Genomic DNA, 16,959 nt, shown 5'->3' on the forward strand with positions numbered 1-16,959 from the left:
GAGATCACAAAGTAATAGAAAGTAAAGTAGTAAAGAAATATGTTGGGCTGACAAATCTTATTGGAGTGGAAATAAGCCGACAGGATGCGTGAGCCCTACAGCTGCATCACCAGCTATTCTTAGCCCAGCTTGTAACTAACTTATGTGGTTTTGTCAAAATTGTATTTATACTAATTGACATCCATGTGTTCTGGTGTGAAAATGGAAAACTGCACAATCTTCTTTTTAAAAAAATGTATCTATAATATTCTACTAATTGCTCCAAAAAAATTGTTCCAGGAAGAAAGCTGAGAATACAATCCCACCAAGTGACTCAACAGATCACTACAGCTATTAACATCTTCCACGAGCACAGCATTTTTCAGCATATACATCTACAGGGGCAGGGTCACAGTCTTCTCCATAACTGTGTGATTTTCCTGAATCATAAATGGCAATTCAATTTTTAAGCCTCTAATCTTTGTATATGAAGAGCCAGCGATGTTATGACACCACCACCAGGGGTCACTATAGCTTAATATTTCATTTTTCCCTTCATTCCAGTGGATATCCACCAAATCAATGTTTTTAATATTCAAATATGGCCTGCTGAGGTCCTGGTGATAAGCATGCTATGCTGCATGACTAATCCCACCAGTGTGACTGTTTTTTCCCTTTCTTCCCCTCTATCTTCATGGAAAAGTAAGGAAAGATCTTCTATTTCACGCAGCGTTCTGAGACACAATCCTCGAGTTTGAGGCAGAGATAACAGGATTTACAAGAATGTTTTTTTTCTTCTTCAGAGCTGCAAGTGAGACTCCAACTGATCATAAGGGGAGGAGACTGATGGAAAAACTTCCTCATTGTTACAGTTAACAGATATAAAGAGAGGCATTGTGGATCAGCTGCTGTCCTCCTTCCCGGCCTCTGAACACAAAACATCCACACAGTCAAACACACACTCGGCACAACTTCGGGTCCTCTCCTCTCTTACAGTGTTTGCTTTGAATAAATAATCTTAATAAAACAATGTTTTTGTTGTTGTTGTTTTTTTTTAAAGAGAAATGTTTATTATCCTCCACCAGGAAAATGCCAAAGTGAAAGAGGTAGTCCATTTTTTACTTGGCTGAATTTCAGGGAAAAGATTTTTTTTCTTGCTCCTCTTCAAATATTTACACTCTGATTTGAGAAGAATGTAGTGAAGTCACAATTCATCCTGCCTCAGATTCGTAGTTTCGCAAAGGAAGCTGCCCACCACGGTCCAGTTTCATGATCTTAGCTCTTGAGCATCTGCAGCATACCGTTAAGACAACAACAAAACTGTCAACATTACGCTTTAAAGCAGGTTTGCGCTTGTAAGACCAGAATTTCAAGCCAAATGTTTACACATTCTGCTGCAGGCAATCTTGCAAATGAGTAGCTCTGATTCAGTCAGGACTCTTCAGTTGTTGTTCAGAGGAACCTCCTTATTGCCATAGTTTGAACCTCTGTCGATCTCAGTCTGTCCAATCATCCAGCGGACTCCCAGTGAAGCTGTGAGGAAAAGATTCACAAAGGTTACATTTAGAATAATATTTGAGGAAGCCACACACAAAAAAATGTGGTGACAAGTTTTGAGGTCCTCTACAGGATATGGTTATTTTCAGAGTAAATTCCAACTTTTATTTAGTAAATTTCCACTGAAAGCATGAAGACGTCTTAGGATCACATTTTACTGATGTGGCTTTACTTGACACTGGAAGCTGAAGGCTACGTCTGTCAACAACCAATAAATTTTGAAATTTCAATAAATGCCAGTGACTGAGCTGCTCTCCTTTATGAGAGCACAATTTTAACATTTTTAACCTTCATCGCCAACACACAGGCACTTATTTATTGCAAAAACTGTGACATGCTGTTAGAGAAATCCTTTCTTCACTTAACATCTTGGTGAAACTGCTCAGATGGGAAAATGTTAACTAACTTTGCTATATAGCACATGCCTTAATGCTGTTAGGGACATGCTCCCAAGACTGATGAATCATGTTTTGCAAAAAAGGAGAACTTACATTTGAGTTGTCAAATCTGCTGCTTTATGGAAGATTTGGAACAAAAAGGAGCCGATTAAACCGAGGGAAGGGCTGTGACTTCATCTCGGGCATGAATGCATAAGACCAACCTGCAGTGCAGAGAGTCACGGAAGCTAAGATGGTCAGCATAGATCCGGAGCTGATCAGCTTAGCGAAAAGCAGGCCTAGCGGGTAGAGGAGCACGCAGGCCCAGAACAGCCAGTTTATCAAGGACCAGGGTCTGCGTGGAGGGCTCTTTATGGGGCCAGGGAAACGCCCTGTCTGTGCGTAGTGCTCCTGAAAGCTATCCTGTTGACACGGGAATGCAAGCACAATGCCAAAGTCCTTAACAGAAGTACATGTTCTAAATCAATGTTGCTGTCAATGTCTTCAGAAAGAGGAAGAAAGCACAATGTAACTACCTTATGTAACGCTTCACAGTAACCAGTTTGGATTAGAGAATTGCTTAAAGGCCACACAGCGAGTTAACGGAAACGTAACAAGAGAAGCTACTGACTTGAGCCAAATTCAGAAACATGTTACAGTCCAGGGTCTTCCTCACTAAAATCCCAACTACATCCTTCCAACTTTTATGAAATACAATATCAAAGCAAAAAGTACTGCAGCTCTATTTTAAATGCTAGATGTTTACGAGTATGGCTACTGATGAGCCCATCAGGATCTGAGCGGCTGACTGCCTCTACTAAGCAGTCTCCTGTGGGAAACATTGCTTCCATCAGAAACTTTCAACACACCCTAACCTTTTCCTGGTAGAGTTTGTGGAGCCAGGCAGCACACTCCGCCTCATCTTCTGGGATCTCCTCTAGAGGGATTCTCCTGCAAATCAGAGAGGAAGTCCAAGCTCTCAGGTAAAGAACAATGATATCATTAAAGGGGGCAAATGTAGCAGTCCTCACTGCAAAAACATTTCTTCGTACCTCACATATAAGTCTGCGTGATATTTCTTCCCGTTCAGAATTCCGAGCAAGGTTGGCGATTCGTTGTTTCTGAAGTTCAGAGTGGAATCATAAACAGCTGCGGCTGCACAAGGCAAAGCGCACAGCAGCAGTTAACTGTAAAACTCATTTGATTTGCAAATGCATCTGGACTTTGCCTCTCACAGACAACCAGCCCACATTATCTGACATACACTGGTGGAACACATCATCACTAATAGATACTCACCACTTCCTCTGAGGTTTTGGACAGTTACCCAGAATCCTTTGGTTCTTGGCAGAAGATGATATTTCAGCTTGGGCAAACCTTTGCTCTCAGCCACCTGCATGCTGATCTGGTGCTTCTTTGGTGTCATGCGTGTGCCTTCACAGTAAAGCAAAAACTAGCCCCAGGAAAATAGACTGTTTATTATTAAAGATTATTACACATCAAAAATGATGTCTGTGAGAGCTAAGCAACACACTTTCAGTCATATTCTTCTTACAACAAAGTGAAACATACCCAGTAGTTTTCTGGGTAATCCCGTAGGTTCTGAAGCCCCCGAGCCACCGTCCTTCGGTCCTCTTCCCACTTCCTCTTGCAGAAAACTATCTCCAAGAAGTACCACATCCAGCCAATCACAGGTACATAACTCAGCTCCTTTTTTGCCAACACTTTTGAGCTCTGGAAAAAACATAAAAATTTTAAAGTAGTTTAAAAAGAAAAAGACTGAATGAGGGAACTGCAATACAAAAAAAAAAGTCAAAGTCAAAAAATCGTGCAGATTTCTGGGACACTTTCTCTTACCCCGAGAACTCCGAACCGCTCACAGAAAGTCCAGCCACACAGGAAGTCTATCTCAAAAGCGTGGTTGAGAACCACAATTGCATTCTCATTTCCATACAGTGGATAACTCTTTGGGTCTGTGTAGAGCGTGCATTCTGTCCCGGACCACCACTCCATGGCAGCTACCATCTCTGAGGATCAAAACAATGTAAAAAATTGTGTATGTTTTGTGGAAAAACGGGTAGTTTGACTTAATTTGTAAAGAAGTCTTATGCCACATGCACACTCATGCACACTGATAAAATCTTTAATCTTGTTCTAAGTTACCACTGAAATGAAACAGCAAAACAAACGCAGTATCAACAGACATCAGGATCATTTGTTGTGACAGACAGTAGGAACAATACTTACGGCTACTGATGCAATAGCCAAGTCTGACGTTGATCCTGCGGGCCAGCTGCTTACTGACCCGCCACAGAGGTAAAGTGCAGAGCTGCAACAGGTTGATAATGAGGCCGCTCACCAGGAACACGTAGCAGATGATCAGGTGGCACAAGAACTGGGATTTGAGCAGCTGCAGGAGACCCATTGTTCTGTAAAGGTTGCACAATTCAACTCACAGTCACACACGTCCAATTTGAGACATCATATTTCATAATCTGCCTCTATCAAACAGAGCTATCTGCTCTGGAATAAAGGTTTTCTTTGACTGAACTCATTTCATCAGCTGAATGGAGCCTTTGAGTTGGACTGTGGATAAACAGCCAATCAAGTTTGCTCCTGACAGTACACATGACTTTTTGAGGGACAGGGACTTTGTACCATAAACTATTCATACCCCAACACTTGGCTATTTTGTAGTTCAGTCGAGGTATTATCAGATTATAGGCATACACATGCCAATCATATTGTCCAGCAGTGTATGAGAAGGTTAGAAACTGCATTTCTCATTTTCAGCTGTTCCATAGTACTTTAAGCTTTATCCTTATTATTTAGCATCAAGTAACAAGGATAGTAAAACACAAGCCTGCAAGTAAGTGGCAACGATTCAAATCTGAAAGCAGAATTAGGTGGTTAGGTGAGATGGAAACTGGGCAGAACAAATGAACAAAATGTGACACTAATTATTTCAACACACTGTGTAGGACAAATGTTATCACGTTCGTAACCAAGACAAAAACAAAACAAAGATACATCCCTTATATTTATATCAAACACGTGACATTTACCTTGATCCAAAAAATGTCCTGTCCCACACTCCTTCAAACTTTCAAAGACCGCAAATAAAAAAAAAACAGATAAAGTGGTAGTATAAAAATAAACCAGTCGTCGCTATACGTCCATGCCACTCGAAGTTATCGTTATCATTCTCCAGATTTTAGTCATGATTCATTCAACATGTTGGCTTTCTGTCTCAAGCGAACTTCCCTGGAACCTCGCCCATCTGGAAGCCACGCCTAAACCCGGGGATGGACACAAGTGCGCTTCTCTTCCTTCTAGAAAACCTGGAAGACCTGTTGAAAAGATCGTTTATGCGTTGTAAGATAGATCAGAATTATGGTGGGTAGGCATAAACGTAGTCGCTTGCTTTCAGGACTGGACGCAATACATAGGCTGCACAAACATCACATCCACGAAAGCGTTCTTTTAGTCTGACATACGTTTAGTCATTGGGTGACATGGGGCGCCATAATCTCGCTACATTTCCTGATGCTGATGCAAGTACATGTCGCCATTTTTTGGCGCTACAAACTGTGACTGAGTGACTCATCCTATTATTTTTTCCTGCCCTGTACGATGGGACGTCAAACTAGGTGTGGGACACATGCGCAGTTTTCTCCAGGAAGCCGGTGAAAGCATAGATATGATAAAGAGTCTTTATTATGTCTATGGGTGAAAGTATCAGCAGCTGTTATGTTTTTGAGACAAAATCGCTTCCTCTTGTCATTTTGGATGAATTTGAGTAATAACCACAGTAACACGTTAACTTCTTCAGTTAACGCGCTGCTTAATATGTTGCCATCGTGTCAGGTTTATTTTTTAACCGCAAACTGATCATAGATGCCTCTTAGTGGACAGCACCCCCTGCTGGTAGTGCATTGTATGTGCATAATATAAAGTGGTTAAAGGAGCGGTTGACCCCAAAATACCTGCAGTCACACTGAGCGCCGCTGCAGTTGTATGAGGTTTCGGTGTCATTAAAATTAAACACTGTTCCCTGTTTTTAATTACTGCATCAAATGTAAATATTTTAGATGTCTTATACAATATTTTCTTTAAAGGCTGTGTACGTTTTTGTGCAACTTTTTGTAGCTCAGAACCAGGAAGTTTTCATTCCCTTATTAATTTATGATATTAAACTTGTTTACTGGATCAGTCAAGTTCGATGAAAGCAAGACTAATCCATTAGCTTTGCAGCATTAAAAAATTTAACACACCAAATAATATTTTTCCTCAAATTAAATGTTTTTCAAGAAGCATAACCAGTCCCATTCATGTTAATCAAGCACTCGGGCATCAGTCAGGTTTTTCATGTTGTACGAGTTGGCTCATGGAAACACTGGGTTAGACAGATTTTCTCCTCCCCTCATAGAAGATATTATCACTCCTAACATGCAAGTAAGATAGAACTGGAACTGGAAACAGCTGCATTCATGATTTTTCCTGACTGATGTTAAATCCAGCACATTCAATTTTAATGCTTACTTCAATTTGACCAGACTATTTCAGGCAATTACCTCTTGTCAACTCCAGGGGGAAGTAAAGATTCACTCAACGCAATTTACCAGATTTTGGGGGGGGGGGGTACTCAAGCAGACTACATTTTTCCTGCTGCACATCCCATAAATAACAAATGTGTTTGACTTTTTATTGTGCACACACACATATTTTCTTTTTTGAAGGCAAAGGAAATGTTGTTTATTTGGAACCCACATGCCATCCAAACAGTATTTGATTATTTTTCTTTGCAACTCAGAGACCCATAAAAGGAGGTCAGTGGTGTCCTGTGATCGTTCCACTCTGGAGGTTGCTGAGAAGTGTTTCCAAGTTCTCTTTTTACAGGTCCCATAATGCTTCAGCCCTCATGTCCTTTATGACCAAATAACCTTGAAGAGAAGACATGCCTGTCTGAAAAGGTCCAAACATACAGTAAAACAGCTCAGGAAGCCCTTTATGTTCAAATACCAAAGACAGTGTGAAGGGGCTCAAGGGAACAATGTTTAGTAACTATGTGTAAGTCACTTTGTGGAAGTGATGAAGCACAGCGGGTTTTACACTGTTAGCCGAAGTGAGGAAGACTCACTCAGAGTTTGAATACATGTGTTTGCTATTTTGAATCCTATTGCACAAAATAGCCAAAGTCAACGTTCATGTATACCCCAACTTATTTCCAGGCAACCATTTGACAAAGACTGATATTGATTACCCACAAGTAATAATTTATTTATTTAAGCTCAGTACTGATTGGACACGTGGCACTTACAGATGGAGTTGTTTTGTTTTTGTTACCTGATTTGATAGCAGATTGAAACAGTTTAAGGGAATAATATAATCAAATTTTCCTGGGAATTATATGTATAATATAGTCTACTTGTTTTTTAAGTTCTCCAACAATTCCCCTGCTTGTTTAGGGGAAAGCTGTAAGGCATTTTGTAAGTTTTGCTGTGAAGCTCCGGGAATGTTTTGTGGACTAATAAACTAATAAACCCGTCCATGAAAATAACGACTGAATTTTCATTTTTGGGGAAATGTTCCTCTAAGGTGAGCAAAGAGAAACTTTAATGCTTCAACAGATGAGTTAACAGCCTTCAAGTCATCATTCTGCACAGTGGAGGTCAAACATCAAGTGAGGTGCAAATCAGCACACTGAGCGGAGTTAGATTTCAATGTATGTCTCAAATCTCTGAGTACAATCATAAACAGTTCGGTAGCCTCGATGTAAAACAAGCTAGGAGATGCACGAAATCAAATTAAACCGATATAGCCATTCATTCATCTGACTGTCTTACCAAGGATGACCTAAGCTGCAATAGCATGGGACATAGCCAAAGCCCAACTATAAGAGTGGCAAGTACTTGAGGAATGACTGTTAAATGGAAAGCATAAATCACAGTGAAAACATATGTCTTGAAATTGGTTAATAAACTGAAAAGACCAAGAGTGTCTCATTCATATTTCACTGATTCTTTAGTGGAAACGTGCAGTTGATACGAGGGTACTGGATTTAAAGATGTTCGGGGGGGTGCTTTCATTAAATGAATTATGTTTTACTGTTAAAGTTGCCCTTCTAGGGCCCACCATTGGTACAGCAGGGAATTAGACGCCATATAAGAGTAATGTTGTGAGTCTGAGAGCAGCATTTTGACATTTGTTGCATGACATCCCCCTGCTTTTATTTATTGTTCACTGTTAAATCAAACAGTGAAGCTATAAAAATAATTTAAAAATCTTCCTTGCTCGATCAAACTAAAGACCAGATGTAATGAAGCTGGACTACATGCTTCTTTGACATGTGGGAAAGCTGTCCAACTCAGCACCACAACATCTGCTTTAATCTTTAAAATCTCTCTGTTGTCACCTTATTAGGAATGCAGAACAACCTTTAAATAGCTGATGCCTGTTCTTTTATAAAAATTAATTAGTCAGTGTTCTAAAAATCAGGGACTGCAGCTGATATTTTTCAGTCAAGACTAAACCAGGTTGATGCAGCTGGCCGAGGCCAACAGCTCTCAGCCAGGAAGAACTACACTTTTGGCTCAGCAACACAGGGGTGATTTGGATGAGCATGCTGTACAAAGAATGCGCAGAGGATTAAGTGAAATCACTGCATAAGCGTGATTTATGAGCCATTCTGCATCAACAGGCTGTGACCGGCTTTTACTCCTTTTACCCGAAACAAATTAGCACTCGTGCAACCCCTCTGCATAACTCTTTAAGGTAATAGGTATCACTCTGAGGCGCCCTACATTCATATTCATGATAATGCAGTGAATTTATTTATCACAGTACAACGTGTAGCACAGTAACAGATTTGCAGGTGGGAGTCCAAACTGCTTTGAAAGTCTGGTGAGAATGATTTGACTGGGCAGCACAGCCAGCTGCACTAACTGGTATTCTGACTGATAAACAGTGTGCTGTGTTTGTGCAAATGGTCTGAATGAATCAGAAAAGAACTCTGACTTGGGAAAAAAAAGGTCAGTTCATTTAGTTTTTGTGCAGGCGTTAGTAAATAACGTGTTAAATATGATTTAGTTATTTTGAATGACTTGGATGATGATGTGAGTTGGAATGTCATGAAAGCAGATGATGTGATTTTCTGAATGCATGCATTAGGCTCTGGGACGTACAGGAAAAAAGTACAAATCAGAAACATAGCCCTGGGGCCTAAGCTTTGTATGACATAGTGTACATAAGCAGTAAGCCAGTAATGAGATCCTGATGTATGCAGTGTCTGTTACTCCAGGGATTTGGCTCTGCAGCCTCGTCCATCAGACAGGGTAACTGTGGGCCCCACCAACACATCCGACTGTCAGAGAATCACTGGGAGGTTTGCTGCAGACACCTGTTCTGCTGCTCTCCGAGGCCCACGCATGAGGCCTGGCTAAAGTGCCAAGAAGTATTGGCCTGACTGAAGTTATTTGATGTAATGCCATCACCAAGGTGAGGAAGATTAAAACAAGGCATGGCTATGCAATCACATGTCCTCTTTTTCAACTTCTACTCCTGCCTCCTCTGACAGATGTCAGAGCTGGGCTTTGAATGCTCAGGAATGAGAAAGAGATTGAACACGAGGCCACATGTGCCTAACTGTGGATGTTGGTTTAAGCATACATGGTTCAGTCTAAGTGCAATCTTTAGCCTCGTTTACACATGCAGCAGCCAGCTGTATCTCACCAGAACCAAATGACAGACAACATTAGCAGCTAACACAGATACTAAAGAAACAGAGATTTCCCTTAGTAGTTGTTGAAGTCCAAAACAGAGTTTAAAAAGAAGTGGATACTCAACTTACATGTTGTTGCTAAGTATTTGGTGGATGATTGAAAAGGCGAATGCTTGTGAACAGATTACTTTTAACAACTCTTACAAATGATGTACAAATGCACAGCAGGACCCTCCCTGTGACATAGTTGGGAGTGGTTACAAAGTGACTTGCTGTGCTGCCAGTTTTATTTAAAAATGCAAGAGCTGATTCTGAGCAGCAGAAACAAGCTGTGAACAGAGTACTGACATATCATGACTTATTCAAACATCCAGAAGTTAAGGAGCAACATTAGCATTCATTTTCTGTGTTTCTTTCCACAATAGCCACTTTTAGCCCTGGTTTTGTTCTCTACCAAAGGGAGGCTCCACTGTTGTTAGCTGGTTGCAGACTATGTCTGTCTCTTGGTGCTGGGCAGATAGTGTACTTTGGTTTTTTAACTGCTTTTTCACTGAAACAGCAGCCTGACAACAGTGAGAATGAACCAAGAGAATAAAAGCCAGAAAACTGAAACAATGAGCTGGAACTAACAGAAAAGCTCCTTAAACTGAAAAGCTCCCGAAAGAAGAGGGGAGCTGCAGATTCAGGTGTTAAATGTACAGGTTCATCATAAAGAGCGATCCCTTTCACATTGTCATCTGAGTTCTTATAAAAATGTGGATTATAGGCATTTTAAGTAAACAATCACCACTGAAAAGGTATTGTATTGTTTTATAATCTAGCTGTTTGTATCTTAATTTAATCTGTATTTAATTTTTTAAATCTTTAATCCTTCTATCCTTACTATTAAGAATGCATTATGCTGATGGTTTGAACTATTTTGCTGTGCTTTTGTGTGAATATAACCTACCAGATCAATGTGATTAGGTTCACCCAAAAATAAAACACAGAGACTGCCTCCTCAGAAGGACTATCCATCAGATGCAGCGCGTGAGCCGCTGAGGTTCCGTGTCAGCATTTCTGACAAATGCCTGAAGTTATCGGGGTCACTTTTACTGCTCCAACAAACATAAAAAGGCCATAAAGAGCTTTGAAGACTATTCCAAGTGTTTGGTAGAGAAAGCATTGCTCATTGACATGACTTGGTTTCAGACAATGCCAGCAGCTGTGCTTCTGAACATGTGTGCAGCCACCAACCCTCTCACAGGAGTCAGACGAGCTGTTAACGTGTAAAAAACCTGACTTTACAACCAGCCAGATTATACACATATCCACCTATATCATTAGTTATGGAGATGGTGCGTGCTGGCACAGTGGCAAGTACAGTCAAAGACTTCACCGCGTATTCTTTAAAGTAAATTATTTATGTTGAAAGAAGTTGCAATTTCTCATTTTCTCTCTTCTGAGATAAGTCAACTTCAATCAATCAACACACAGTAAGCTGAGGTGTTGGCAATGAGGTGAACAATCTATTGAGCACACATGGAAAATGTTAACGTCAGTTTAACTGCTGTCTGCGTTCTTATCACTTAACGGGTGAACTGATGAGGTTTCCAGACGTTTTAATGCATTTCTTTTGGCGCTAAGATTAAAGTCCCGCACAACGAAATCAGAACTCACAGGAACGGCTGTCCTTTCTTCCAGCACTTTATTGTTATAGTAATATTGTTTAGTTTCCTCAGAGGTAAAGGTGAAACTCATGAATCAAAAACTTTCCTTCAGAATTTAATATTACAAAGCTTTAATATATGGCAAACATGAACTTTTGTCTTTCTATTGTAAGTTGAAATCAAAGCACACCAAAACTTTTCTGAAGGCATCAGTTTGAAGATTTAGTTGTTAGGTAAAGAAAACAATGAAATGTGTAAGTAAAATGCATTCCTTCAATTTCACTAAATTAAACTACTTTGGCATTAAGAGTGGAAAACTGACAGATTTTCCAGCAGTTCTGTAATGGGAAAAATGATGAAAAAAAAAGGAAAAGAAAGGAGTGAATGGCTGATATCTTCAAACAGCTTGCCATGCGTATTTTCATGAGTGGATGTTCCATTACAGCAGAGCACAACATGGCTGAAAAACCCATCAGAGATGTAAAAGGATATGGTGTGATCGCTTGTTTCCACTGGTGAAAAAGGGAGGGGAGCTTGTAGCATTGTAGTCCACGCTCGTAAAGAGCAGCCGCGACACTGCCTTCGCGTCCTGTCGTGTTGATGCATCAGGCCTGACTGCCGCACTGACACTAACACAGTGTACACATGCACTCTTACACTCGACAGAACATGTAGTTGTGAGCGGATATGCGTAAGGGTCGTTTTTATTTCTTTGCCATGTGTGACTGCCTATTCAACGACATAATGATTTTTGTTGTTGCCAAAGTGTTCTGTAAATGGAGAAATAGTGCTGCTGCCCACATTCAGGACTTGGGTAACGCACAGTTAAGGCTTGATGAACTTAAAAGAATCATTTAGATTAGGCTCATTGGATGAAAATAATAATGCTATATGGTAGTCCAGGTTAATTTTTTTCAGTTTTCGAAATATTTGATTTGTTGTCTGTATTGGACATGGATCATTGTATTTGTTGCTGGATTTTTTTTAGTAAACAAAAAAGTAACAAAAAGTGTTATGAACCCATCATATGAAGCAATAGACACATATATATTCATATGAGATATGAAGTATTATTCTAATCTGATGCATTTTGTTTTATCTTATGAGGAGGAGCTAAAAGGTTTTCAAGAAATTGAGGAAGTGGACCTTAAATAATTTTTTTTTGTTTGTTTGTTTAAATATTATTTCTGATGTCCAGATCAAACCTCTTTGTGAGTTTTGAACACATTTATAACAACCGTTATTAACCAACTGTGTTAAACCAACCTGTAAATGATTTGCACATGTTAAGGAATGCTGTATATAACATACTGTAGGAATTTGTTCATGTTTGTATGCATCATATATGATTACACATTGGCTGATATTCCAGTTGCAATGCCTAATGAGAAGAATTATAATTTTTAACACATACATTAATACTTATATGTGTCTTTCCATATGCACTATAGTTTGTTCTAAACTATTTCTAAGGGTTTATATACTGATTAAATAAATAGGCAAAGTGGTACTGGTTCATTCACAGGTGATTTATTTTTCTCTATTTTGTGATTCTACAGTTTTTCATTCAGCAAACGGATGCGGCTTTGTGACAATTCGGCAACATGCAGATTTGGCTTTGGCTGTTTTTCCAGGTGCAGGTGAAGAGTAACTCCAAGTCTGGACTGCGTAAAAGTGTTTATGTGTGCCAAAAGCTCTGACACTCCTCCACATGCCTCCTGTGGACAGCACCGTGAGCGTCGCAGAGTACATGTCTGGTTTCCAGCTGGAGCTTATGAGTCTGTCACAACCTACCGCATTTCATCTCTCATTAGCTGTACGTCCAGCAAGCTGAGCGGCCTCTGCGTCTGCAGCACGCTGATGATGTCAAATTATTTCTCATTTCAGAATAGTTCAGCTTCTATTTTGACCTTTATGTGACCCACACAGTTTACTCCTTCAGAAGGTGGGTGTTGTGTCTTGCTCAAGGATACTTCAACAGCACTGTTTCTGACTGACTCACCAGGATTAATCCTATCAGGTTAAAGTAGTTGGAAGTCATCCAGTCAGAGATTAAAGCTTCTTTAGGCCAATGCCACAATGCACAGCCAAGGCGGATTTCCCAATATTAAGCAATTTCATGGACGTTTACATTCTTGGACAAAACCAGTAAAACCAAAGGAAAGTGATTCATCTCAAAGCAAAAGGAAGTAAAGGATATCTTGATTGTTTCTGCTTTTCAAAAGATATGAAAGCTGTGTTTGATTTGAGTTTATTTTTGTAAGTCAGATAAATCAGACTTTTGAGGGCCTGCAGATATCTGCACTGTCTGGCTTTGTTTTGTGCAAGGTTACTGCCAGGCCAAGACTTCACAGTGTGATTTAATGAGACCCAATGCAGCTGTTCCCAGTTTCACACCGGTGCCATCAAGGCCCAAGTGGAAACAAGCCTTGCTCTGACACCCTGGATGTTTTTGAGGATCATACTTGCATACTATCTGGGAAAACCTTAGTTCCATTTGCTTTGGTTTGGTTGAATATACATCCCTAAAAATGAGTGGCTTTTTCAGCCTGCATATGAGAAACATCCAAACATATAATCACTGCTGCATGGGAAGACTTTCTCTTTTCCCTCTTTTCCACTTGAAAATTCCCTCTACTTGTTTCTTGACTGTTGAACTGCTCTCTGATGTCAATCATGTAAAGCATCTGAAGTTAAGCATCACAAAGCCATGAATAATATCAAAGGGCTGGGTTCACGCAGACAGCTTGGAGCCCTTCCTCGTGCTCCTGGACTTCACTTTGCAGCCCAACACTTCTGGCACCTCTGTTTTCTGGGAGCAATAAGTGTGCGCCCCCAAGGTTGGCAGAGAGAAGGATCATGGATATTTTCCCGATGACTAGAGCAGCTCATGCCCTGAAATAAATGACTTACTTTATTTCAAATGACAGACCTACTTCTTTCCTAGCACACTTGCCCTTGGCAGCCCCTCAGCCACTTTGTTCAGCAGGAAAATAGGTTCACTCATGACAGAAGCCCGTGGGAACACTGAATGTTGATTTCACTTGATTCTGGGAAGCAAAAAGAAATGCATGTTTCCCGAGAGTCAAAGCTACTGTTGGTTTTTGATCAAAATTACGTTTCAGCCGATGCACTGGGCTGGGTGGCTGGGGTTTAAGCATAGGTTGGCGGTTTGATTTTCTGCAAAAAAATTACAATTTATGGAGTATTTTGTTACTTTTAGACAAAACCAGGCCAGCTGTTTCCATCTGTTTCCAATCAGTTTCCAAACAGGCTACTGCCTATACGTTCATACCATACAAATGAAAACCGTATCAGTGTTCTCACCTAACTCTTCAGCAAGAAAGCAAATAACTGTATTTCCTAAAATATTAAACTAGTCCTTTAGCAGACAATTTATTTGAGCAAAAAGAAATCATTTTGATTTAAGAAAACAAAGTTGATCATTCCAATGTCTTTAAAAACAGATGGTGATTTGTACTGGAAACTGACAAAAATTATCTCAGCTACTGGTTGATTTCTTCATGTTCTAAGAAAAATATGATTTCTGGATCACATTAACTTTTAAGTGGATGTTTTTGGCCGTATATCAGCAGTGACTTTGTTGATGAGCTCGCATATTCTTTCAAAGCTGTTAGTTTGAGTTAGACATGTTTGTGTGCGGGTTTCCAAAAATAACTCAGGTTCTGAGACATTTCGGGGATCTTTTGTGTCATCCAACCTTATAACGTTTTCATCCGGTCACATTAACCGATGATATGAAAAACAAGAGCATAGAGGAAAGAGTGAAGAGTGCAGTTGGTATGGAGTGAATAAAGTCAGTGAGTAGAATATTGTCTACAGTAATGATAGCCCGGCACTGAACAGGTTCGTATTTCACACCACTGTGGCTGAGGGAGGACATCACTCACAGAGCACTTCTCCTTTTAAACTTACATTTGAATAAGAGGATTCCCTATCTGCCCTCAGCTTTCTCTGTGTCTTTCTGTGCTGCTAAAACTGACAATCTTGTGTTGAGCTCCACATCCGTACCTCCAAGACAAACACTTATCAGCACCAAACTATCTGCTTCAGCAAACTCCGGAAGGATGATCTCATCCTAAGTGCCGGTCCAAACTGCTCACCTTGTGACACTTTTTCTGGGAAACTTGTGAAAGTTAACTTGTCTTGATGTTTTCTCATTTAATTGCAGCCAGTTCACTTGAGGCTATTCATCCTTTTAAAATGCTCACTGGTTGCTAAATTCTTGCCTCAGCAGAAAATGCTGGTTTACTGTGTCACATTGACATCCTCTGGCAAAGCTGTGTGAAAGATCCTGGAACGTGCTCTGGGCTTGAACCCAGCCTCCAGTGCCAGACCCATATAGCCAAAGTATATAGTCTTTGGTGTGTGCCACGTGGACTGTTCCAAGAGCTTCAACCCAAATATCTCTGCCACAGAGCTAAGAGAGCAAGGTTTTGACTTCCCCATTTTCCCTAATAGTGCATTTTTTTTTCCTGGCCTCAACATCATTTACTTAACCCCTTCACTCCCTGGTTTCCAGACAGATGGTCTGGTGCAAAAGCAAAGACAAAAGCTTTTCATAGGAGTGAGTTCTGTAAACTCGTACATTATCACAAAGACCTCAAAGTCAAAGTCAAAGTTTTAAATTTTATTTTCCTATCAAAGGAATTTGAGAAAACGGAGGGAAGCTGACTTTCTTTTAACCTGAAAAATGGGAGCTTTAAAAGGAAATACTCTGTTCATATTCTACAGTCTACTGTTGTATGCTAAGGTTCCAGTTAGTCTATCCTAGACATGCTTGATAAAACCTCTCAAAGGACAAAATATGGAAGGGCAAATTTGAATAAATGACATAAACACTCACGTACTTAAGTACAGGTTTCTAGCATTTCTTCACTTTCAGTAACTTAATGATGAGATCCCTCTTGCCATCAGGTAAATTAAAATTTTGAAAGACTTAAGCAGTCATGCCAGCATGATGAACAATTGTCACTGAGCGAGTTGCAACTGTAAATGATGGATGAAAATGCATGTTTTTGCTTGAGATGATGATCACTGAATCAGACTCAAGAGATAAATCTGGTGATATTCTGTATTTTTCTTTATGTTTTTATGAAAAGACCAAAGTCTGATGTAGATTCTTCCATTATTGTCTGAAAACTGTTAAAAATACAAATCAGTGATCCACTCCACTGCACTGGGTGACATTTTTGTTAATTACCATGAATGTGGGCACTGTAGTTCAATTGACTCAATTAGACAAATACCATCCTGCTGGTGTACATACTCAGTAGTGCACCAAAGGTGTATTAATCCGCCACTGAAAATAGTCTTCAACACATGTACAATTTGCTCCAGTTTGGGCTATTTTTGTTAGAAACTGCAGTGTCCAGCTGCTTACAGAAATTATTTAGCCTTTTTAAACTTCGAGATTTCAAAACTTACATCTTCATTTGGAATGAATAAGTTTGGGGCTGACAGCCACATGAGAAATGGAGAAGTCAGATTTGGATTGGTCTTTTCATGGGATTTGTTGTCAACAGCAAAAATAGAAATGAACACTAACCTTCTCTTTTAAAATGTATTCTAGCCAGTGTTTCATACTGTTTGAGTAGTGCTGGTTTATGGTGATAATTTAACAGCACAACAGTAATTGTTAAAGTTATGCCTGTCA

The 16,959-nt window shown here is 39.9% G+C and overlaps 1 protein-coding gene across 1 annotated transcript; it reads right to left on the bottom strand.

Moving 5' to 3' along the window:
• Positions 1 to 1,011: 1,011 nt before the first annotated feature.
• agpat4 (1-acylglycerol-3-phosphate O-acyltransferase 4 (lysophosphatidic acid acyltransferase, delta)) lies at positions 1,012 to 5,238 on the bottom strand. The gene is made up of 9 exons (XM_046401545.1): positions 4,979 to 5,238; positions 4,161 to 4,342; positions 3,771 to 3,940; positions 3,486 to 3,647; positions 3,213 to 3,366; positions 2,966 to 3,068; positions 2,789 to 2,864; positions 2,138 to 2,336; positions 1,012 to 1,512 (listed from the first exon to the last, which is right to left on the bottom strand). Exons 2-9 carry the CDS (start codon positions 4,336 to 4,338, stop codon positions 1,421 to 1,423), a joined length of 1,134 nt encoding a protein of 377 aa, XP_046257501.1. The 5' UTR covers positions 4,339 to 4,342; positions 4,979 to 5,238; the 3' UTR covers positions 1,012 to 1,420.
• Between the last annotated feature and the right edge of the window lie 11,721 nt (positions 5,239 to 16,959).

Source organism: Scatophagus argus, chromosome 10 (assembly GCF_020382885.2).
Source record: "Scatophagus argus isolate fScaArg1 chromosome 10, fScaArg1.pri, whole genome shotgun sequence".
Taxonomy (NCBI): domain Eukaryota; kingdom Metazoa; phylum Chordata; class Actinopteri; family Scatophagidae; genus Scatophagus; species Scatophagus argus.